This window comes from Meles meles, chromosome 1 (assembly GCF_922984935.1).
Source record: "Meles meles chromosome 1, mMelMel3.1 paternal haplotype, whole genome shotgun sequence".
NCBI classification, from domain to species: domain Eukaryota; kingdom Metazoa; phylum Chordata; class Mammalia; order Carnivora; family Mustelidae; genus Meles; species Meles meles.
The window spans coordinates 182,273,514-182,298,666 of NC_060066.1; the positions used below are offsets into that span (position 1 = coordinate 182,273,514).

The following is a 25,153-nucleotide window of genomic DNA, read 5'->3' on the forward strand; positions in this document are numbered from 1 at the left end:
AATCTCCCTGGGTCAGTATAAGGAGATAATCTCATAGATGGTCTAGACTACACCTTTGTTTATCAGTGTGGTAGAAGAACTAGCAGCATCCTCATCATGTAGGAGCCTGTTAGAAATGCTGTTAGAATAGCGGGCCCGGCTCCAGCACTGAATAGAATCTGTAATTTGACAAGATCTTTGGGTAATTTGAAGTCTGAGAGACACTGCTCTAGTCTAGACAGTGGTTCTTAAACTTAGTCAGAATAGTGATCAGAATTAACCTGGAGAGCTGGTTAAAACATGGATTATTGGTCCCAACCTCAGGGTTTCTGATCCAGAGTCTGGGGTAGAGGCTAGGAATTTGCATTTCTGGTAAATTCCCTAGTGATGGGATGCTCCCTGTGAGAGAACATGCTTTGAGGCCCATTGACCTCCCCAGCTTTTTCGTCTATAAAATAGGTCAGCGATTCCTGCCTGCCTTACAGAGATGTAAGATCAAATGAGCCAATGTGTGACAAAAGTGTTCCGTGCATTGTAGGCAGGATGTCAGTCTGGGTATTGCTTGCTCCATGGTCAGTGATTTTTAAAAATCTGCTGTCATGCCAGCGCAACGGTTTTCCTGTCCTGGCTTCTGGCCAGCAGCTTTATACAGAGAACAGGGAATCTATGAAGCACCCCATGGAACTAAGCCTTCTGTGAAGAGACCAGTAGCCCTTTCAGGAGCAGCCCAGCCAGTTTCTCTGGTCTCCTGCCCAAGTTGCCTGGCCAGGACCTCTGTCTGCCTGAGTGGGCCTGGGCCTCTCCCGATCACCTGTTACCCCAAGTACTGGATCTTTGGTGCAGTATTTGCACTGATTGGGAAAACAGTCTTTGACTAACCAAGCCTCTGATTCGTCTTGTGATCCTGAGCATGTTACATGACTTTTCCTTACCTTACTGGTTGAGTAAATGAACAGTCATTGGCTGCATGTGCCCAAGTCCCAGAATGTGGACTCTGGATCCCCAAAGTGAGGGAAACTGAGGGAGAGGCTATTCTGATGAGAAGTATTACAACATAATGGTTTGGAGCATAGATTCCAGAACTGGACTCTCGATTTGAGCCCAGTCTCCACCACCTACTAATGGTATGACTTGCCTTGGGCAAGTTACTTGTACTCTTCATGCCTCAGTTGCCCTACTGGCAAAAAGGGGTTAATAATAGCACCAGTCTCGTAGGACTGTTGGGAGGGTAAAGTGTAAGTCTTAGAACAGTGCCTTACATGTCATAGCGATAGGAGTTAGTTCTTCCTAGTGGAATTAGTACTAGTAGTCTTCTTAATCATGGCATCATTGCAGGGTATTGAGATAGAGCAGGTGGCTGGGAAGAAGGCCCTGCTTCTGGAAGCATAGAGAAAGCCTTTAGGCCTTCTGTCAACATAGTGGGTAGAGCTGAGGCACCACCTAGAGATATTTTTTTTTCCTGTACTGGAATGGCAAGTTGGACTTGGAACCCTTCCATTTCCATGCCCTCCCTTAGTCCTGCCTCTGGGGGGCCTCTCCTGCACACAACTCCAAGATTTGCTTAAATTAATTTTATGACCAATATGTATACAGGTAGCTACAAAGGAATCATTTGGTTGTTTGCTGCCCTGGAGGGTTAGCTTCAAAGAGGCCACTAATATCTGCAGTTATTTACAATTGAGTATGTAAAAATGCTTGAACTGAGGGGGATCCAGAGTCACATGAAGGTAGACACAGGCAGGCACAATCCTGGGTGAGGATGCAGTTTTGAAAACTTTTAGGCCCCTTCATTTATTGGTATTATTATTTTTTTAAATTCACATTATAGTTAAAGTGAATTATAAATCATTCTGCATACCACCCCCTGCCCCCACCCCCCAATAAAGAATAGCACTGTCTATTTTCAGCCTCTTTTCTACATTTTAATTGCTTTGGGGTCTGTAGGGATAGTGAAAATGGACATGTAGGTGAAAAACCAGCCTTTTAAAGCTCCAATTTTTTACCCTTCCTTGTCCTGAAACTTCGAGCATCAGCTCTCATCTGTCAAAGTGTAAATCAGCAATTAAAACCCAAACAGCCAAATGCCAAAGATGACCTGAAGCACAAAGCAACTGACAAACAAGTCCGGACAAATCGACGGGTAATTTATAAGCTTTGCCCTAAAATCTAATTATTTGGCAATTCGAATTTGCAGCCAGCCAGGGCTCGGCAATAAATTTAACCCGCCATAAATTATTTAGGAGCAGGCTGTGGTGTAAATCAAAACCACGAGTGTTTGTTTAAGAAATAAGCTCCTTGTGCATAAAATGTCTTTTTTTTTCCCCAAGGGAGAAACTGTTAAGCAAACCGTGCCCTGTTCGTTGCCCAGTGTAGCCCTCACTTTCCCCTCTCAACTTCCCCTCTTCCCTGTGGCCAGGAGGCTCCTTGATCCCTTGAGGAAGGGCCTGCCTTTTCATGGGACTTGTAGGCAAAACCCAAGTATTTGCAGAAAACTCATGTTTTTGCCATGTATTGCTTTTTCTACCTTGTGGTGTGATGTCGCTTTTGGATTTATCAAACCTTTCCTTGCAGGGATGTTGCACAATTCGGTATTTTCTTCTGAGGCTGGAGGGAAGGGGTAGGTTAGTTGTTACCACCTCTAAATTGAAGGAGCGCCAGTTCTTGGGTTGAGAGGAGGAAGCCATGAAAAATGATTTGCTGATTCCCTTATTTCAGACAGGACCATAGAGCCATCAGCTCAGGCAAAGGAGAATCTGTGCTTTGGAGAAAAGGTCTATAAGAACGTGACACTATTAAATCTTCTGTCCCATTGTCAAGAAATTCCAGCAGTCTAACCTAAGTCCCTTCTCCTTAAAAATCCTTTTGTTATTGTTGTTCTATCTTCAAATATAATCTTATCACTGAAGACACTTTAGTTGAAGGGAGTTTGAATACCCTGAAAGCAACCTACACATTTATTTCTTGTAATCTGCTGATTGTAGGTGTGAAATTTCACTTGAGATGCTATTACACGTTTGTCCTCAGTTAATCAAGACAATCTCTGGTGTTCCTCGTTGAGCAACTAGAAAGCAGCTCTGTCTAAAACCTTTGCTCCAACTTATACCTCTGCTCACTTAAAAAGGTAAAAGAATATTTACTTAGTGCTTCCTTTTTATCTGTCTTCTCTCCCCTTAAAAAAACAAAGAAAGGTTTGCTGCTGGCATTTTATTGAGGGAGACAGCAGACACAGTAGGTTTGGAACCCTGGATACTTTGAACAATTCAAGTTCTGAGGCTTTTGTCCCGAGTTGTCAAGTTGTGGCTAATTCCCATCTACCATCAGCAGACCAGCTTTGGGGGACTATTATGCTCTATCCTTTGACAACCTAGTGGTCCAGGTAGCTTGTGGATAGTGAAGGGTGACCAGCTGTCCGTTTTAGCTCTGAAAGTTCTGTGTTCCAGGGAACCCTGGGTCTGGACAGACAGAAGGCTGGATGTTGGTGGTTTGTAGCAGTTGAGGGAGGATGAGAAGCCGCTTAAAGATGAAAGACAAGGTGCTTTGGGGTGTTCTATGTCTGCATTTGAATCCTGGCTCCACCACCACCTTTACCCCATTTGTCACCTTCAGTAGATCACTTCATCTCCCTGACCTGTGGGGAGCTGTGTAAAAGCTGAGATGTTTCTGTTAGAGCCAAGTGCTCAGCTTCTACCTCGCCATTTATGGCCCCCTCCGGTGTTACTCATCAGAAGCAGAGAGAGTGAGGTCTGTGTGCCAGGACGGAGCTGGGTGCTGAAGATGCAGACCTAAGGCTCCGGGTTCCCACTGTCCCTGCCCTCAGAGCATAGTGCCATCTGCGTCACTGTGCAGCAGTGGTCCTCCAGGACTTTCTGCCCAGGGAGGCCGTATTCTGTGCTCTGGTAACTCGAGAGCAGCCTCTCTTCCGAGGAGATAGCAGGCCAAGCCTCCTAAAGACAGCATTTCAGCCTGGAAGAATCAGCTCTTCTGTTCTCTTAAGTCTCCTTTCCCCATTTGGAGTCCCAGCTCTGCCCCTTAGAAGGAGTGTAACCTCGAGCAAAGCATCACTTCTTTTTGGGCCTGAGTTTATCTGTAAAATAAAGATCTTAGTGATTCCCACCTCCTAAGTTGTTAGGAAGCTTCCTGTTAAGCATCTGGTGGAGGGTCTGCCATGTAGTAAACAACAAATGGAAGGAATGAAATGATTCCATTTTCCATGTGGTCCTGAGGGTGTTGGGGCCAGCTCCTCTCTACCCTTTGCCCAGACTCCAAGCCCCTCAGAGGAGCCACATCTCCTTATATTTGTCTCTATGTCCACACCCAGCCCCTGCCTGGTAAATAGTAGGTGCTTAATAGTGTTAGTTTATGAGCTGCTGCTGCCGCAGATATGACCTATCTTCCAGGATTAATAAGGGTAAGATAAGAAAATGTATTTGCAAGCACACCTCTAAGTTGAAAGTACTAACACTCAGTATGTGCCTCCACTGAGAAACTTACCGTAGTGCGTTGTTCATTATTTGTTCGGTATCTTCTCTGCTCACTAGTCTGTGCACTTCTCCAAAGCAGAGGCTACATCTTCCCTCTAAATCCCACTCCCAACACCCGTACAGTGCCCTGCTCCCAGTAGATGCTGCCCAGGTAGTTTAATTGAATGCACATGACATACGGATGTAAGGAATTGGGAAACTGTTAGAGGAGGAAGAGAGGGCTGGTGAACACACACTGGTTCTTCTTTCCTTTCTAGTCCTACCTCTGCGTAAGCAGACACTCAACTACTCCTAAAAACTTCCTCCCAGGGGAATGAGGAGATTGAGGGAGGGAAAAGGAGGAGGGGCAGGAATAACAGTTTCATCATCATCACAGGCCTGCCTCCCGAAGCTAGCACAGAGGCACAGCTTCCTAAGCTCCTGTTTGGAATTAATGTGATCAACCTGTAACTTTGGTGTTACCTTTCTGATCCTTATGAGCCAAAAACCGTTGGCCTGCTCTGGGTGCACTGGCTGCAGAGTCATGCCCCTTGGTAGAGATTAGGGTTCCTCTCCCATGAATGGGCTGTTGGGGCCAGGATTTTGAGGTTCTGGGCTTGGATGGGTAATATGCGAGGATAAAAAATACCCAGGTGAAATCCTTTGTGCTCTGACTCCCCAGAGGGTCTTCTATCAGAAGCTCTTCTTTTCATCCTCATTGGCTTAAATGAGTATGCCAGTGTGCAAGGTCATTGACACAGCAGCCGCTGATGGTGCTGAGAAGGGGTGCATGCAAAGTCGTGTTCTAAGACTGGCTCTTGGAAGTCCCTCTTCTTGATCTTGGGGAGAAGGCCTGGTTGATAGACCTCTAGAGAGGTATGTTTAGGATAGGTCCAGTTCGCTGTGTCCCTGGCCCCCAGGTCTCTCTGGGATCTCCCTTCTCAGTTTGCTTAGAGCTGAGGCTAGCTTCTAATTCGTCCCTGGGAGGGTGCTACTGAGTGTGAGCACAGGTTAGCTCCATTTCCCTCGGGGTGAGGAAGCCAGCAGCAGGAGAAGTGGAAGAGCAAGCTGCGGTGGGGAAACCCAAAGGCCTTTTTCAGAGAATCTACTGGGGATGCCGACTTGGTGCTGGTCAGAGCAGGAGCTGAAGCGCTTACTATTTTATAATAAATACTAATGAAATTCTAGATCTGTAATAACATTTCAGATATCTAAAACAAACCATGTGCTTGTAAAAAAGTGGAAAGAGATCAACTTTAAGCCATAAATTCTTGGTAATAGAGGGTTTTTTTTCTATTTATGTTTGATAGATATTTTTGTTTCCAGAGGAATGTCAACTCCTAATTTCATAATGTATCATGGGCTTAAGAAAATTGAATTTAATAAAAGCCAGAGATGAATGGCATCCTTAAAGGTCCCAACACTTGTCTTTATTAGCAGGACAAACTGCAGGTCTCCAAACACTGCTTCTCTCCAAATGAAAGTTTAAATGAAAAGTACAGTTGTGTCACAGGTTCAATTTCATTGTGGGCCAAGCTAACATTGTTAGTGAGGAACTGGCTGTATTTGTTTCTTTAGACACCAGGGCAGCCAAACTCACCAGGCTGTGGAGCTCCTTCTGGGGAATGCTGCTTCTCTGTAGCAGGAGAAGCAGGATACATCAGAAATTTGGGCATCCGGTGAGCCCCACTTCAGAGGGAGTTCTTGGAAAACTTGGCTGTCTGGTTTTTCGGTGGGGGGGCAGTATGTATTTTGTGTGTATGTGTGCCTCCATTTTATTTTTCAGCACAAAACTATCTTCTGCCAGGTCTGCTAAGGAGTGTTTTGTGAGGAGTGAGAAAGGCCCAGGGGACTGGGAGAGTCTCCTCGTCTCAAGTTGGGAGGAAAGGTATCACCTAACCTGAGCAAAAGCTGGGGCCTCCTTGCCATTGCCCCCTCTGCCTCAGCCTTGTTGCTTTTCCTATCTCAGGGGGCTCCTGTCAGCTTCCCCATTTGTGGGGATCAACTGGAGAGGCCAGGCAAACAGAACCTCAGGGTTTTTCTGTCATGAAATCTGACTGCCTTGATTGGGTCTTCAGTCCTGCTGTAAGGTGTTGGGTAAAAATAGATGCTTTAAAAACAAGCCCGATAATCACAGGTGCGTTTGAGGGAGAGGCTACCTGGCTGCCCTGTGAAATCAAGGAGATTGGCCATTTCTCCCATCTTCCCACTCGTCCACGTCCCGCACACAGTCAGGTGTCAACAGCTTCCGTGCTGCTCCTCTAGGCTGTCCCTGGAGAGAACCAGTTTGCCTTGATTTTAGTGATACTAGAAAGATCCCCGCCAGGACTGGGAACCTGGGGTAGGGATGCCGCTGGAGCAGACTACTGGGGGCACGGAGTGGGCAAAGCCCCCCTTCGCTCTCTGCAGTGGAGGCCTTTTCCACATGCTAATTTTACTCGGAGGATTTTGCTTTTATTTATTTTTTTTATTATTTCCTATTTGTCTCTTCCAGATGTTTTCAGGGCAGTTTTTTTGTGTTGTAAACTAATTCCATTCATGTTTTAAAAATTTATGAAAGCGCTAATAAAAATGTCAAAGTGGTAAAAATGTTAGCTTTTCCTCTGCTTTGATTAAATTTTGCAAACTGTTTTTGAATATTAAAAAGCAATAATTTTTTTTACTCTCTCTCCTCGCTTTCCCTTTTCTCTCTGGTGCGTGTGTGCTCTCCTGCCCTCTCCCCCCTCTGGTGCATTCCTCCCTTCCCAGGAGCGATGTGGGAGGTGTGCTGCACAGCCAGCGTTCTGCAAGCCTGTTTGCACACCAGGACCTTGGTGCTGTGCATCTCTATTAAATAACGGAGACAAATTAATCTTAGAGACACCAAACAAATTGTCACTCCTCCTCCTTCTCTTCTATTACGTTCCAGTGGACTGGGAAGGGCTGGCTAAGTGATTGGGGGGTGCAGCCTGGGGGAGGGTGTACTGCCTGTAAGAAAGGTGGGAAGCACTAGCTCCTATTACTCTTACTCAGTTTTCTGCTTCTCTTTAGTATCCCCTTTGGCTTTATTTATTATTTATCTTTTTTTTTTCTTTTGGAAAAATGAATGAAGAAACTCATTGGTTCTGCTTAAACTTCAAATGCAGAAGGCTCTGATTGGTCTTATGGCTGGTTGTCTAGGTGACTGGAGATCCAGCCCCATCCAGGGCAGAGGCCTGGGCAAGTGGAAGCAGTGGGGCTACTTTTGTGGGCTCCGGTAAATAGGCCTCTGGCAGAGAACCAGTTGGGGAAACTGGGGCAGCTTGTACCACTGTCTTCTTTCCTCTTTCCAGAGACAGTGGGGTTGGGGTGTGTGTCTAGTCCCTGCTGCCTATGAGGGTAGTGACAGTGGGAAGGTTAGAATGGAAACTGAGCTGGTGCCATTTCAGTCTTGGGTCTGTTCTGTCAGGAGTTCAGGAGTCCAAAACAGTCCCTCATTCTTGAGTTCCTTGAAATGGTTGGTTAAAAAAGTGTATTCTTCTTTTTCTGTGTCTTTGCCATTCCAGGAAATCATCGAGTTCCCCATCCTGAAGCTAAATGGTCGGACCATGGAGATTGAGTCTACCTTTCACATGTATGTCCAGCCCGTAGTCCATCCACAGCTTACTCCCTTCTGTACAGAGGTAAGGGCCCTAGAGCGCTGGGACAGGAGTTTTGGGTCACTGGTACGCTGTCCCTGCTGCTTAGGGGCAGCTTGAGTCTTACTGCTGGTTAAGGCAGGTGAGCATGGGACCCAGCCAGCAGCTGGCATTTTACAAAGTGTGCCACTCCACTTGCACTGCTGTGGTCACTGGGGACCCAAGAAGTGGCTCAATCTGTCCCAGCTTCCCCAGCCTTTTCCCTCCCTTATTGTCCCTACCCCTCCTGGTGACCAGCACTTGGAGTGCTGCCCCACTCGAGGGTGGTGCTTCCGGGGCTCAGTTTCTCTTCAGTTCCATTTCCCTTGGGGCCTCTTGACAAGAAGTAAAGATTTCAGCTTCTTGGAAGGAGAGGTTATGTTAAGGCTCTCTTAGCTTCTGGTGATGTTTTTCTGTCCTGGAGCAAAGTGGCCCTGCTTCAGTTTGTGGGAAGCACAACTCTATCATTGAGGAAAGAGAAGGGCGGTCTAAGTGGTATATGAGGCTGAAATGGCCTTACCCTTATGCTGTGCTGGTGTTGGACTCAGCCACTTTGCCAGCAGGTTAGTATTGACCCCATTCTGCAGATTGTGAAACTGGGCTAACTTGAGATCTTGATGCTTGCTAGAGGCTCAAAAGAACTAATAGTGGAGAGCAGGTGCTCCCGCAGAGTTCTTACTCTTAGGATCTTCTGTGACTGCTTTCCCCTGTGACATGTCTTGTTTTGCACTCTGTGGTATCCACGGGCTGTAGTGGAATCCTGGGCCATGTATGTGTGGTAGCAGAAGTAATGGGAAAACATGAGTGTTGCTGGAATTTTTTTTTTAAAGAATTTGGGGCTGGGGTACATTCAAGATAGTGTGCCTTGTTTAGAGATCTACTTTCTGCATATAAGTGAAACATGAGGAAGAAAGCTCTTGAGTGATCCTAAAACCATTGTCTTGGTGTGGGGAATGCTGGGAAAGGGCCTGCCTGCCACTGGTGGGAGGGCCCCATGGACTCTGAGGTTGACTCAGCCCAGATACGAAGTTTCTGGGGGTCGCTACTGGGCTTGATGCCAGTGTTTCCCGCCCAACCCAGATAGGCCTTTTGGTGCAGGCATCCATCTCCCTAGGTGTGTAGTCTCTCACCCCCTTTGCTGTTCCCTCTAATGATGTTGAGATTCTTGCTCCTTCTGGAATCTGCGTTTTTTCCCCCTCGCCCCCTGGAAATTACCTGTACCACCAGGGGGCGCTAATCTGTTCTTTTTGCCCCTTTTGGGGGAAAAAAGTCACCATTTTAATGGTGAAAATCCCCTTCCTTGTGGAAAGGGAAGATTTTCCTTAAGCAAGCCACTGGCCTGAAAATGCAGTATCCTCTTGTCCTTCTCTTCCTCCTGTCTGTGTGCAGACTCCCCACGGGGGTTCCTGGCACAGCCGGGCAGGCCCAAATTTGGGAAAGGTTACTCTTGTTCTGGCATGGAACAGTGCAGTTGGAGCTCAGCCCTGGGCAGGAGTGGGTGCCTGAGAGTATTGGGAGAAGGGATCTTTTTGAGATCAGGGCTGCTGCTGCTTCTTTTGGGGGGTAGGGGGAGGAGGGAATATGAGACTATGATGAGAGCTATTCTTCTTTTTTCTGGAAAGTTTCACCCCAGGACACACATACATGATTTGGAGGGCAGGAGGCATGGTGAGGTTGGGACCTTTGTCCTGAAGCCTTATATGAAAGTGAAGATGTGAGTGAGCTATGGCACCAAGGGTGCGATCTTGCCTCAGGCTTCTAGAGCCTCCAGCTCTCCTTGACCTGGTCCTGGCCTTTTGTCCAGCCTCACATCTTCCTGCTTTATGCCCCGCACTTTGCTCACCTAAGGTCGCCCCCTCACCAGTCTCCCTGTGCACGTGATGCTCTTACCTGTACGCTGCTCCCACTCTTGCCCTCCCCCTCCCCACCCCCAACACTTGTCCTCTGGGACTTTGCTCAGGGTCACCTTCTCTGGGGAGCCTTCCCTGAGACCATCGCTGGTGCCACCACCCAAAGCCCTGAGCAGATGCATTATACTGTATTTACTTATGTGTCTCCCCACTAGACCGTGCATTCCTTGAGGGCAGAACCTAGGTCTGATCTATCTCTGGCCCATCATTGGAGCCTGGTGCCAAGTAAGCACTTGACACTTGTTCCTTAAATGAGTGAATATTGTCAAGGGTATTCAACCACACCTTGCTGCCCACCGCCCTGCCCCTGCCCCGAAGTCACTGTCCTGCTCACTTGTTCTTTTCGAGCAAGTGAAGTCTTCTTTGGAAAACCTCAGATCATCTAAATATTGCCCTCTTTCTATTCCAAATGGAGTTGGAATGTAGAGAGAGGCATGGGCACAGGATGCAGGCCGTCATTGTGCAACCTCGTCCTGTGTGGCAGTGGGCTGCCTTTGGGGCAGAGAGAGAGAGATCATCGTGGTCAGAGAGGATCTTTCTTCAGTAAGGATTGTGCCTAAGCATCTCCTCTAGTAGGATTTCCTCTTGTGCACAAGAAGTTCTTAAGAACCCTGGCGTGTGTGTATGTGTGTGCACACACATCGTGACATGTAAGTACACATATGAGCACATGCTTGTGGGGGGAGAGACAGGCTCAGTGCTAGGCAGCAAGAAGAGGGATGCTGCCTTGAGTGGGTCTGTGACCCACATACAGACACTCTTACTGCTCTTTGTAATGGGCATGTTAGTAGCCTTCTTCACATCCTTGCTTCGTTCCAGTTCATAGTCTGCCGGTAGACTTGTTTCTAACAGAGACAGGATGGGATAAGTTTCATTCCTTCCCAAGCCCTTTCTCTCCCACATCTGGAATCTGCTCCAACCTGTCAGATCTCTGCATCTAGCAGCTGGGCTGCTGCCACAGTCTCTGACCATGTGTAGTCTTTTGTTGTTGTTGTTGTCATTGTCTTGAAAAAAAAAAAAAAACAACTAGAAAAAATACCAATTTTGCTAAATGCCAGTAAAGGGCTTTGTCTTGCACCTGTACTTATAAAGGGTGAGATTTATTGGTCTCTTTGTCTGAGGAGAAAGAGTGGGTCTGATTATCAGATTGTACACCAGAGACAAGTGCTTATGTAATCAACAAACTGTCTTGGTGTCAGAATACGATTGTGTTGGAGATAAACTGTGAAAGGAGAAAGCTCTGGATGCTGACATGCTATTGGCATTGAGTGTCCTGGGCTGCTTCCTGTAGTGGCTAGTGTTTATGATGAAGCCAGCTCGTTCCCGGACAAAGCCCTTGTGAGGGTAGGGGATCTCAGTAACCAGTCATGTTATCAGTCAGGGTCAAAAGCCCCTCGCCTTGTGGTTTCCGAGTCTGGAGAAGCGGGAGTTAATCTGTAATCCCTTGGTGAAAGGAGCCACAGAGCACACATTAATTCTTCCTCTCACCTCTCCAGCTTTAAGTGGTTAAGGTCTTTGAGCTCTGTTTAGCCTGTGAGCCCTGGTTCTCAGCTTAATAATACTTGGCTTTGCTCTAGTACCTTTCATTGTGAGGATGTAAAAGCTTTTTACAAATATATATTAACCCAAGTGGGATTGGGTTCAAACTGCAGCATGAAGGACTTAAGTTATGCCTAAGGTAGAACTTTCCAGTATTTATTAAATTTATTAAATTAGCTTCCATGGCTTCTGGTGTAAGTCTTAGAGATGTCTTGTAGGTTGTATCAGATATAGAGACTAATTTCGTAATTTCACACTCTTCTTCAACTAGTGCCTTGGTGGAGCCAGTAAGATGTAGTCTGTCCTTGGAAGGAGTGAGGGCTTCCCCTGGAAGGGTGCCTCTAGCTGAACCAATGGTGCAAGCCCCTGTGTCTCTGGAGGTTGAGTTCAAGCCCTTTAGGAGGTCAGCTGTAAGCTGTGTCTGGCTGAACCGCGAATGGTCTAGGAAGCATAGAGAGAGAGAGGGAGCTGGGCTCACTGGGCTTCTCCCAGGCTGATGATTCCAGGCTTGCTGACTGCTGGACAGGAGTGTGAGAAAGCCCCAGGACCCTGGAGCCCTACCGCCTACCACCGGGGTGGAAAAGGCAGGCCTAGTCTGTAGTGAGAGGTCATGCAGAGCAGTGCCCTTGTTTTCCTTTATAGTGCAGTGACTTTCTCTCCCCACATTAGTGATTTTCCAGGGGCCAAGAACAGGTGCTTGTGGAGTACATAGATGCTGACCCATGACCCATCTCTAGGGAGGGAGGTCTCTTGACAAGGGTGTCATTGGTTTTTTCTGTGAGTGAGCCTTTCTGGAAACCCTTCTGTGCTCAGCTCATCTCAGTGACCCTGGGTATAAGGAGTCAAGAGAAATGGTAGACCTAACCTTGCCCCAGAAGACTCAGATGAGACATGGGAATGGCACACAGACCCCAGAGCTTTCCAAGAAGTCCGAGTGGCTATAGGTTTTCCAGGATAGTCCTTACCCAAGTCTTAGCTCCAAGCTTGGGGGTATGGCTTGGTCCTGGAAGAATGAAGCAGGAGAGAAGCGGGGGCCAGGAAGAGCAGTGGTGGATGCTCGTTAGTTACCTAGGTATTGCACCTGGAGTCAGCAACAAGCCCACTCTGGACTCTGGCCTCTGTGTGCCTGAGACAAAACACAGGGCCACTGCCTGCTCAGGGTGTGCTCTGGAAGGTATGCAGGCTTTGGGCGCTGGCTGGGCTGGGCTTAGAAGGGGCTGCCAAGAAGAATGCAGATTCCATGAGGGCAGGGATTTCAGTTTTTCCTCACGGCTGGATCCCTAGTTCCTGGAATGGGGCCCAGTACATTGTAGGCTGTCCATGAGTAGTTGTTGACTAAATGAAAGGAGGAGTGTTAGCCCTCAAAGATTAAAGCTGCTGACCCAGAGGTATTCCTCACCCCTCACCCCCCAGCCCCACCCCTAGCCCTCAGTGGACCAACTTTCCTTCTCTTTGGCTCAGGCCCTCCCTCTGCTGGGCAGTTCTTCGGTCTCCCAAGCAAGGAAAGGGTGTGGAGGGACCAGCCGGGTGGGCCTGCTGTGGGTTAAAGCCTTGCGAAACAACAGTGTAGTTAATCTTTCTAATTTATTTTCCTTTTAGACCATGGGAAGTCTGTAGGCAGCAGCTGTTACCCAATTAAAATACAGATTAATATAAAAACAGTTTCTGGAATATAAAATAGAGTGGCTGTGTCCTTACACTTCCTTAAAATACCACCTAATAATGACTTGATGAACTACAGAAACCCACCTAGAGGAACTCAGCGTTCTTAAAATGAAAATTTCTTCCCTAAAAGGTGTGTATTACCATTCCATGTAAGTCGCTATGAGAAAATAACCTTCCTTCTTAGAGCCAGCGGTTCCTGTGAGTTGGGTATTTGATATTCATTAAATGTAATTATAGTTTAATTGGAGTTTAATCCCCCCCCAACACTTTAAAAAAAGGACAAGAAGAAGTTCCCCAGCAAGCCTGAGATGCAGCTCTCTGTAGAAGTAGCCCCGGGCACATTGGGCATGGTGATTTCCAGCAAGGTCCAAGTCTGTGGATAGGGGCCTCCTGCCTCAGATCCCTGAGGCAGTCTGTCCTCCTCTGTGTTCGAAGGATATTTTCACTTTAAAACAAAACAAAGCAAAGCAACAAGCCTGTTTGAACCTAGGTCTGACCTGGGTGGAGCATAGACCTGTGAGTGAGAAATTCTCTAGACCAGGTTCCTTTATTAGGCCTTTGCGTCTGTGTTTCCCTGTCAGTTAAAGAGGTCTATTTCTGGGGCACCTGGGTGGCTCAGTGGGTTAAAGCCTCTGCCTTCAGCTCAGGTCATGATCCCAGGGTCCTGGGATCGAGCCCCACATCAGGCTCTCTGCTCCGCGGGGAGCCTGCTTCCTCCTCTCTCTCTGCCTGCCTCTCTGCCTAGTTGTGATTTCTCTCTGTCAAATAAATAAAATTAAAAAAAAAAAAAAAAGATGTCTATTTCTTGCTTGCCTAGTTGGTATCAAGGACCCAGGTGTTCAGGGTAAAGGGTAAATGCCTGTGGGGTTCCCCCGGCTCTTCTCTGATGTTAGAGGGGGAAATGCTGGACACTGAGACCCAGAGAAGGAGTGGACTTGAACCCAGGTGTGGCTGTCCTGTGTGAGCATTCCTCAAGGTCTACAAGAACTTCTGTGAAGCTTAGAGGTAAATGTACCTTAGATTATAATTTGTAGGGATTTATTGGAGTTTATTGAATACAAGACACATAAAATCTTTTTCCTTTTTTTTTTCCTTTTCAAAGTGAAAGCTGAAATAGGTATGAAACACACCCTGTGGTCAGCATGTGGAGGTGTTTCCCCCTCTTGGGGCAGGATGTTGTGGAGAAAGTTCACCTTATGTCCTGGGACTACATTCCCAAGGCCTCTGGCAGGTTCTGAGCCAAAAGCAGTGCAGGCCAGTCTTTTATGGCAGAAGGAGAAAGGAGAGGATCCAGTCCGGCTTTGAGACCCTGTGTCCTGCTGTTCCACCTATTGGCTATTTCTCTTTCCTTTCAGCTTACCGGGATTATTCAAGCCATGGTGGATGGTCAGCCGAGCCTGCAGCAAGTGCTGGAGGTAGGTTGAGTGACCTTTAATTCCTGACCTCTGACCCTTTCCCGCTGCCTTTCTCTCCCTCCCCTCCTGAGAATGTAGCCGTGTAATTTGACTATGATTATGGCTTGATTAGAATAACATTTGCTGTCACATCAGTGACATGCTGTTGAGAGTATTGAACCATTGATCTGTCATCTCCAGCTGTTCCCGTCAGGGTTACTGACAAGATGTCCAAGTGCTGCCCTGAGTTCCACTCGGGACCCCGCCCCCTCCTGGCCCCCGGCCCTGGGCTGGGCAGCACGGGCAGCCAGCGCTGGGCGCGTCAGGGAGGAGGGGAGCGGAGCCGTGGCACCGCAGGACTAGCCCTGGAGACTGAAGGTGTTTTTGTTTAGCTTTAGTGTTGGCTTCTTGTGGCATGTGAGCACTTCATTAACTCACCCAGAACTCCCTGTCGATGGTTTTGTTTGCTGTCAGCTCCTCCAGGAGGTGCGGCTGGGCCCGCCTGCCCCACTGCAGCTTGCCGCTGGATGCACTGTGCCTGTCAGGGGTGCAGAGGCTGCACTGGGTAATGGTTCCTAATCAGAATAATTACAACAATTGCCTATGTGAGGGAAATCAAATTAAAGGCTTTAGAACCCTTGGCAGAGACCACACTTCTAGGATGTTCTCCTCAGGGAGCTGGAAAAGGTTAAGATGCTGCTGCTTGTGCTTCAGCCTGAGGGAATAAGCAAGGGCTGTGCTTGGCCTCAGCTTGTCTCCCACCCCTTCTGGCCTGGGGGAGGGAGAAGGTCCCTTTCCCCCCTCCCTCCTCTCTAGGGGGAGGGGAGAAGAGAAAAAGCCCATGGATCTCATTAGGTGCTTTATTTATCTTTAAGACCAGTAAACCCAAAGCTCAGCCCCTGTCGAAGCACAGGAGGAAGCAGAGTTGGGGGTGGGTAGCAGGGCACGTCTACATCAGAGGTAGTCAGCCTAGAGGAAGTTGGAGGGTAGCCTGGGGAGGGAGGAAGATCTAGAGGCCCTGTCCCATGGGAGAGAGAGATGCAGACTGAATTTCCTGGGGTTCCTCAGGATGGAGTCAGGTTTAGGCCCACCCGGTGGCAGGTATGCTCCCTCTCCCTGGAAGTGTATAAGCCTGGGTTCTCTGATGGGTCAAGCTCTGGGTCGGGTCAGTGTTAGGGTACCTGCAGTAGGTTGGGAGAAGAGAAGATGAACTGTGAGGTGTCTCACAGCCCCACTGACCCTCTTTTTTTTTGAGGGGAGATTTGCTCCTATGATTGAGGGGATACCTCAGCATCCATGCTCCCTGTAAGACCAGACTCAAGGAGAAAGAGGGGACCAACCCATCCTTTCCTGTGTCCCAGCCAGGGCCTAGCCCCTGAGGGAGGCCACACGGCTATTTCCTGGAATGTCTTCTCGGCCAGGATCCTAGAAGGAAGATGCCTGCTGTAATCCAGCATTGAACCAGAGCTATTGAGGTTATGGGATTTTTTTTTTTTTCCCTCAGGGTGCTGGTTGAGGGAGCTTTGATCTTTAGGAGGCTTCCTCCTGCTAATCTCAGGCCAGCCTGGAGCAGAATGCTGGAGGGATTCTGAGTCTTATCCATGAGGCTACTTTCTGCTACTTCAGCATACTTTGTGGGTGAAGAGGGAAGACACCTGGCACCAGCCTGAATAGGGAGTCTCTGACCAGGAGACCAGAATGGGCTCTGCTTTGTCTCATTAGTCCTAAGTTGGCCAAATAGATAAAAAGCTGACTTCTTGTCCTAACCAAGGCACTGAGCGAGTGGTCAGCTAGATGTTTGTCTGACTAGTTTGGTTCAGGTAGAACTCATGCTAGACCTTCAGTAGCTGGGAGGGTGGCCACAGCTGATTGGGGATTGTCTTGGTAATTTCTCTAACTCTTTGTCCACTTAAGCAGAGAAGGGAAGGAAAAAGATAGGCTTTATTCCAAATATAGTGTCACTTCTCTGGACAGCTCACCCTAAAAGGTTCTCACTAAACATCTGTTGCACAAGTGAATGAGCTGGGTCCTAAGCTTCCAAGGAATAACCCCATGGAATAGTAAGTGCTTCTCATAGGGAAGGTCCTGCTGGGCACTGGCTCCTGACAATCCTGTCTTGCTATCTTTTCTAAGACCACTGTGTAGGAGTTGGGGCATTGGGAGCCCCACTAGCAGATGGGGCACTTACCTTGGGGATATAAAGCCAGTGAGCTGGAGCAAGGTTGGATGACACAGGCAGCCCTAGGATTGCCTTACTTCTTTTCTTACATAAAGTCTTGGGAAAGGATACATGAGTGTGAGTGTGTGCATATCCTCTGTGTAAGTGGGCCATGGAGGCTGGGGAAACAAGCCATTCAGCCGTGGAAGTTCCAGAATTTAGCTTGCTGGGGAGACTCTTCAGCTGAGGGGAATTCTTTGGTGTGCAAACTGTGAGGAGACTCTGCACAGTCTGGCTCAAGGAGCAGCTCTGACCCCCTGAGAGGTAGGACCACTCTAACCAGAGAATGACCTAGGACCTTTGGCCCTACTTAAAGACCAGTATCTCTGAGATGTCCCAGGGAGCTAGCCTACACCCGCTAAGAGTTAGCTTCCTTCGCGATTTCAGTGGGCTCTCCATTACCCACTGGAGTAAGCCCATGTACTCCATGTCTGGAGTAAGACCATGGAGTCTGGCCCATGTATCCCCCAGTGTCATTTCCTGTCCCTCCTTTCTACACACTGGACGTCGGTCACTCTATTCCCTACTCATGTTTCAGTGAATCAGCAGGAATCTGTTGAGAGGACCCTGCTGGGTTAAGGATTTACACAGTGAATAAGATGAATGAAAGTCCCTGCTTCACGGTGCTTCTAGTCTGTTGGGGGAAGCAGATACCGAGCACACAATTGCTTCTCAGATACAAAATGATCGCGCCTGTGCTGTCCTTTGCTCTGCTCCACCCCGTCATGCAAACCTAGCCACCAGGTCCCCTAGTTGGGAGTGGCGTCTTTGTGAAGCGTTCCTTTCTGACTCCTTTTCTCTGTCAAAGGTAGAGCTGGTCACATCCTCCTCTTGGTCCTACAGCATTCTGGTCGCTTCTCCGTGGCTGCATCTATTTTATTGTATTCGGATGATTCGCCTTTCTTGCCTTCTCAGCCTACTGTCTGTTTTGTGGTAGGCACTTAATACATTATTACATTTAATTCTCAAAACAACCCCGTAAGGTTAGTCATCCTACCTCGTTTTATAGATGAAGGAAGCTGAAGTTCACAGAGGTTAAATGACTTTTAAATGACTTCCCATCAGTGACACAGCCAGGATGTGGAAGAGCCAAGGTTAGCACCCAGATGTGTCTGACTTTCAATCCTGCATTTGTAGCGACTTCGCAATGTAGCCTTTAAAAACGAATCCTTCTGTGTGAGTGGCACGGTGGTCATCTGCTGTACTCCCACCCCATGCCTGGATCTTCTGAAAAATAGGCAATGCTTCAGGAGCGCTTTATGATAATTCTCTCAGTATATACTGATTTTAGTATCTGTACTTCCCATGTGAGTGCAAATACTGAAACTGATGAAAGGGATGAAGGGAAAGAAATACTTAAAGTGTGTTTAGGAGCAGTTTTTAATCCTTGTCTAGGCATTGAGCTCAGCCTTGAAAAGATTCTCCTGAATCTGAATTTGAATCCTCAACCAGGAGAGGAGAAACGTAAAGTCTGGGGCCAGTTGATGAGATTTCAGAGACTAAAGCGGGCAGTGCCACTCCAGGAATCAAGGTGGAGTTCCAGCCCAGCAAGGGAGCTTTTTCTGCTAGACTCACAGTAAAGATTAACTTCATCCTCATTTGGGAAATTCATACATTTGGTTAATAAGCCTTTGGTGGGAGGGTGAAATGAACAAGTGAATGAATGAACCTGTGGATTGGAGTCCCTGCTTGGGGCCTCCTTCCTGCCTGTCCTCATGGCACAAGATGCCCTGGGCCTAGCCTGTGCTAGGCTTTGCTTTTGAGGACCGACTTACCGGGATATGTCCTTATCCCGTCTGGGGCAGGTTGCCAGGCATCGGGGCAGTGGAGGGGCTCCCTTCCCCCCCTCATTCAGGTTTGTGGACCTTCCCTGCAGGGATCACCCTCCCGCTGCCCCCACAGCCCTGAGCCAAGGCTGAGAGCCCAGAGCGGAGCCATGGCTGGATAAGATTACATTTTTCTTCTGCTCTGATTACAAGCAGCTTATCTGCGTTTCTTTGGTATGGCTCTTCACAGACTTGGGAAGAAAAAAAAAGGAAAATCTTCATCTGTTCCTGTGTTCTTTTCAGAGGGTCGATGAGTGGATGGCGAAAGAAGGCCTCTTAGATCCAAACGTCAAGTCAATTTTTGTCACCTGTGGAGACTGGGACTTGAAAGTCATGTGAGTATGAGAAGGACTGCTTTACTGGCAGGGCTTGGAAACTATGGGACCAGGTCATGCCTTTCGCTGGCCAACACGTCCAAGCGTACAGGACAGCTGGCTCAGGGAGTCCCTGGATCTTTGGGGCTGCCATGGTGTGAAGAGGGCTGGGAACCCCGCCTTCTGACTGTGGAGCTGGGAGTAGACCAATCAAGGACCCTACTGGGACTGCAGTTGTCTGGATCTTCCTGCCTTTGCCGGGTCCCACTGCTCAGGACAGCCCTTCCAGTTGTGGGGCTGTGTGTTACTGCCCTGGAAGGAAGGAATTTAAAGAAGATCCTTTTTTTTCCTACCAAATGTATAGCGTTTACTACCCTTAATGCTTTAGAAATAGTAATTCGTTTAATAAACCTTGGTACTTTTATTCCTGTTTTATGGATAAGGGAATTAAGGCACAGAGAGGTTAAGTAACTTGCCCAAGAACACACAGAGCCAGGATTCAAACCCAGGCAACCTGGCTCCAGGGTCCTGTCTCTTAACCATTCTGCTGTGCCACCCTTTTATCTGGGGTACAAGGCCCTGATGATTCAACTGCAGGCCCATTGGTGGGATGAGAGAGGGCTGCTTCTAGGGAGCTACCCAGTTCCCCAGCCTCCTTGTCCCTCCTTTGTCCGCACTGCTTTTTCTCCTTTGTCTCTGGGTCTTGCCCTGGTCATGGAAGACAGAACTGATTCCGTTGCTGGGCTGACACTTTTGCCTCTTGTCTGTCCTCATGGATACCTGGCTTCAGACAGCCCCCAGGGAGCTAAAGCGGGGTGGAGGTGGTGGGGGCACTGTTTGCTGAGGATTGATAGAATCGATACCTCTGTGTTCTTTGTGACCAAAGGCAGCTGCAGGCATTCTGGGAGAGTATGTGTGTGTGTGTGTGTGCATGTGTGTGTGTGTGCGTGCATGCACACTTATGCTCATAGTTGGGGTGTTGGTGGGTGGTGAAGAATAGTGGCTCTGGAGTGACATTTCTACCAAATTAGTCATGATCTTCTCACCAAGGTCCTTTTTTATGCCTTTTGGATGCTGGGTATTGAGGTGAAGTTACACACTCAGGTGGATATCAAGCCTGCTGCTGGACACCAACTTGAGACAGGAGAAGCAAACCCAAAGCACATAAACACCCATGCACTTCATGTCCACATTCCTCAGGTTGTGTACACACACCGACTGGATACCTCTAGGTGTATACACAGGACTCCCAGAGCTCCACAGGATCTGTGTTCCCAGATGACACTCATGGGGCAGAGAAATGACAGAGGCTGGATCTGGAAGCAGATATGAATCAGGGGGAGGGTTCTGTGGGGATGGTGAGGAGGAAGAAGGCTGTTGCTCTTATTTATGGCATCTGGGCGTCTCTGAGTGCCTGGAGCAGAGAAGGGATTTAGGTGGAGCTCTGCACTAAGAGAAGCTGTTTGGGGTGGGCACGGTTCAGGCTGTACCCAGCATCTGAGGCTCATGTTACCCAGTCTAGAGGCCCAGTTTCTCCAGATAGCCTCCCAGAACTCCCACTCTTCCAGGTGGATTTCACTCTTTGGTGTATTCATATCCCAGACACCCATATTCCATAATCTTCTGTATTAACTGGGAATGTCATGTACATGTGTGTGTATGAAAACGTCCCTGTTCTTCCCTCTGGGGACTGTCTGGCCAGGTCTCCTCAGTTGGTTTCTCCATGAGACAAAGAGGGAATTTCAGAGGGTGTTCTCTTTGGGTCTGGCCCATTCTGACCTGTAGCACCAGATCAGCCCAGTGGGCCTGGGACAGACTTTGGTGACTCAAGAAGCTGCTTTGCATCTTCATAAGAACCGATGCCATCAAGAAGAGGGATTGGGGGGCGCCTGGGTGGCTCAGTGGTTTAAGCCGCTGCCTTCGGCTCGGGTCATGATCTCAGGGTCCTGGGATCGAGTCCCGCGTCGGGCTCTCTGCTCGGCAGGGAGCCTGCTTCCCTCTCACTCTCTCTGCCTGCCTCTCTGCCTACTTGTATCTCTCTCTGTCAAATAAATAAATAAAATCTTAAAAAAAAAAAATAAAAAAAAAAAAAAAGAAGAGGGATTGGGTCATTGAATCCAAACATATAGAAAAAGAAAAGAACAACAAAAAAATTTTTTTTAAGATTTATTTTAGAGAGAGACAGACAGCATGAGCTGGCGGTGGGGGGTGGGGGGGTGGGGCGGACAGCAGACTACACACTGAACACAGAGCCTGAGATGGGGCTCCATCCCAGGACCCTGGGATCATGACCTAAGCCAAAACCAAGAGTCGCTTGCTTAATCAATTGTACCACCCAACCGCCCTGAAACCAAATTTTAATGAGCATATACCATATTTCATTCGGTCCTCCTAATTATATTCCCTTTTATAGAGGGAAAAAACAAAACAGAATTCGAAACTGAGGCCTAAACTGGTAGACTCGTAGCTAGACAAAATTGAATTCTAAGACCATGTTGCTTCTAAAAGAGAGGGATTGGGCAGACTTTGGTAGCTGGTTTGGGTTTGTATTGAAAAGACCAGTGAAGCTCTGAAAAAGAATATGCAGGAAGGAAGCAGATGTCAGGTGGCAGGGGTTGGAGGAGGAGAGCTTTGTGGCTGCCTTTTAGAAGCAGGACTCCGCATAACTGCTGGGAAGGCTCTTAATTAAATGTGTAACAAAATAAAAACAGCCAGAGAGGAAACCTAAGTAGTGTTTCGTGACAGTGCACAGCTTATCGGTGTTCCTGGAACCTCTCATCAGAGCCATCACCTTTTTATGCGCCCGGTAAAGGCTGCTGAGGAGCCTGACAAGGGTGGTGGTAAATTGACACCCGCAACTTGTTAGTATGGGGCTCGCTTCTTATTCTGACATCCATTTTCAGATTTAACTAAGTCTAAAGATTTCAGCAAATATTTTCATTTTCCACTCTAGGTTTCCGGAGCCATGGCTTTTTCTCATTGCTGCTCTTCCCCTCTTTCCCAACACCCACCCCCAGCCAGCTTCCCATCACTTTTGTTGGAAAGGGCCTGATTAGTGAAGCACTGAGAAATGGGAACTGAAGTGGCAGCAGAAATCCCACCGGAGAAAAGAAATCTGCTCTGGTCCCGACAGAATCATTTTGTGTCCATCTTTTGTCAAAGCCAGATGAGTTGATACTCTGTGGGCTTTTGATGCTGTAGTCACAGATTCTGCCGAGGTGGGTTTTAATTTAGTGGGCACGGATTTAATTTTCCTTCTCAACTTGTTTAAGAAATGACACTTGTTATGGCTTTGGCCCTTGGTCAGCTTCCTACCTTACCTGACCCACCTTTCCTTTGCCTTACCTCATGGTTCTTGAAGCTTTTCATGGTGTTTAGTATTCTTTTTCCAATTTTCTCTCTTCTCTGCCTACCCAGGCAGGGAATGTCTCTGTAAAGGGGTTTCATCTTTGACATGGCAGCAGAGATCCTGCTGGGGAAAAGCAGTCTGCCTTATCTGCCAGCTGAATTCCAAGCTTTGACATCCAACTACCTATGCTGTATCTCCACCTGAATGCCACAGGCCCCTTAAAGTTCAGGTGTCCTCCTTCTCCCAACACTTAGTCCTCCAACTTGCTCTCAAGTTGTAACTGGAACCACTGTCTGGTAATTCTGTCAGAAAGCCGAGACTCATCCTTGATGCCTCTTCTCTAGCCACAACCAATTAACTGCCAAATCTTGTTGATTCTTCCTGCCAGAGGTTTCTTAAAGCCTTTGTCTTCTTTCCATCCCTGCTACGGCTGCCATAGTTCAGGTCACCAGGTGCTGCCTTTTTTTTTTTTTTTAAGATTTATTTATTTGAGAGAGTGAGAGTGCGAGCAGGGGGAGGGGCAGAGGGAGAAGAAGAGAATCTCAAACAGACTCTGCGAAGCATGGAGCCTGACACAGGGCTCGATTCCACAACCCTGAGATCACAACCTGAGCCAAAACTAAGAGTCAGACGCTCAACCGACTGAGCCACCCAGGCGCCCCTCAGGTCAACATATTCTTCTTGGATTACAAAAGTCTTCTAAGTTGTCTCTGACTCTAGTTTTACCTCCTTGCCATTCTGACTATAGCAAATTATGTCACATGCCCACAAAACACTCTCAAGGCTTCCTCTTGCCCTCAAGGCAAAGTCATGTTGCTTAATGAGGCCCTTGCATACTTCTCGAACCTCATCTTTTAATACTTTCTGTGCACCCTCCACCTCCAACCCCAGCCAGGTGCTCTAGCTGGCCAGTTCCTCATGATCCTTTGGAACATCAATTTCTAGGTGCCTTCCTGTGTGTTTCTGGAGCACATGTACTTATCTATACATGAAATTGTATTGTGTCTGCCTTTACTTGTCTGTCCCTCTCACTAGACTGTGGGCACCATTATAATCCTGAACAATGTTTGGTATGTAAGTAGTTGTTCAATAAATGTATGTTGACTAAATGACAGCTCAGGAATGGAGTGAGCCTGTGGAATCTGTACTCAGGAAGAATGACAGAGGATCAATGGAAGGTAGATTCAGGGAGAATGGAACAGAAGAGGAAATCTTGGGCCTTCCTGCACCAAGCTGAGTGTGAGGGGTTGGAGAACTATGCTGCTAATGTCAGGAAGCTCCTGGATTTTCTCACTGCCAGCACAGGGTGTTAGGTCTTCCTTCCATGGTGGGTACTGGGTGAGATGGCCCATAGGCCTGGGCCGTGGAGGAATTTGGTCCTAGGAGCTGGCCAAAGGGCTCTCTGAGAGTTTGTGCCTTCTAAGACTGAGGGTTGGGATTGCTCTGGAGACATTTACATTAGATAATAAAGATAGCCAGCATGTATCAGGCATGTATTATATACCAGGAGTCCTGCTGTTCTATTTATACATTATCTCACTTAATTCTACCGTAGTCCTATGAAATAAATTCATTTTATAATTTTTTTTTTAAATAAGTGAGGAGGAAACTGGAGTCCAGAGAGGTAAGTAATTTGTCAAGAGCACACAACCAGTTTGTGGCGGGGATTTGAACTTAGACATTCTGACTCTAGAACCCGTGTGTTTAATCACGTGCCATCTGCCCTTAATGGCCCATGGCTTTGTGATATGGTGGGAATTCCCTTCCCTCTTTCCTTTGTTTGCACTGAGTGGCAGGTGTTCTCTGACACCCTAGGCTGCTGGTACCCAATCTGGTATTGATGGAGGTCTGGACTGTTAGGTTTATTTTGATATGGGGGCATGGTTGGCCAGGAGTTGTGGTGAGGAATGGTTTGGGGTGTCCGAGAGCTTCCTTGATGAGCTACAAATGAATGAGTCCTCAAATCTGTTCTAAGGAAAACACTGCTAGTGTCATTTTGGATACCTCTTTCCTGTAGTATGTTTGGAAGCATGTAGGGGATCTCATCATTTCACTAAGCTCGTGAAAGCCTTGCCCCTTGCCCATGGGTGTGCCAGTTGGTCCCAGCTCTTGAGCTGCATCACCTCTGATTAGCAGCCTGCTGGGGGAAGGGCCTTGAGTAAGAACTCCCTGGCAGTCCTGACTTGTCTCATTTCCCGATACTTTTATCTGTCACTGCAAGTGCTTGGGCTCCCCTCCTGAACTAATTAAGTTTGCATGTGTTTAGACACATTGCCAAATAGGGCTTAGCAAAGCGGAACTGAACTACATCTCTTTCAGAGTAGGGAAGGAAGGGTAAATGAAGCTCTTCCACAAGGGCCAGGGAGAAGCGTGGATGACATGGAGTGGGTGTGTGTACAGATGATAGGCGTTCTGCCTTGGCTCTCCTGGGGACACAGCAAGTTTGCGGAGCAGCCTTCAGATTGGCTGGCAGGGGCGGGTGAGGGTCCACTCTCCAGCTCTCTTAGTGAATGGGCATTTCTAAGAGGACTAAGGGTGGTTAGAGGACAGGCTCTGACGTGTAATTTTTATCCCAAGCACAAGCACGACTGGATGTCAGATTCAGTGGGATTTACAAGGCGAGTTTGTAGGGCTGTGTGCTGTTTGCTGCCAACCTACCTACCTACCTACCCCCAGGCCTAGAACCACCTGTGTGAATAGCAGCACACAGGGTAGCCTTCTGAGTCTCTGTACTGCTGGCCATGTGGGTACCCTTTTGCCCTGAAGACCCCATGTCCCCATGCTCAGTCTTGTGATCCCTGTGAGATGGCCTCAGAGGGAGGTGGAAATGAGTTTTGTACAGAATCTCCCCACCTTGGACGCTT

General features: G+C 47.9%; 1 protein-coding gene across 7 annotated transcripts in view; it reads left to right on the forward strand.

Annotated features, from left to right (window-relative positions):
* Window positions 1-25,153, forward strand: part of ERI3 (ERI1 exoribonuclease family member 3) — a 125,979-nt gene that overhangs the window by 24,334 nt on the left and 76,492 nt on the right. For 6 of the 7 annotated variants that reach the window (XM_046003495.1, XM_046003467.1, XM_046003477.1 and 3 more), the window contains 3 exons: window positions 7,964-8,080; window positions 14,544-14,603; window positions 18,870-18,961. In XM_046003495.1, the coding sequence (XP_045859451.1) occupies window positions 7,964-8,080; window positions 14,544-14,603; window positions 18,870-18,961 (269 nt within the window). Of the gene's footprint in view, window positions 1-2,991; window positions 3,101-7,963; window positions 8,081-14,543; window positions 14,604-18,869; window positions 18,962-25,153 lie in introns of those variants that run through there. The other variant, XM_046003516.1, reaches the window with a different exon arrangement.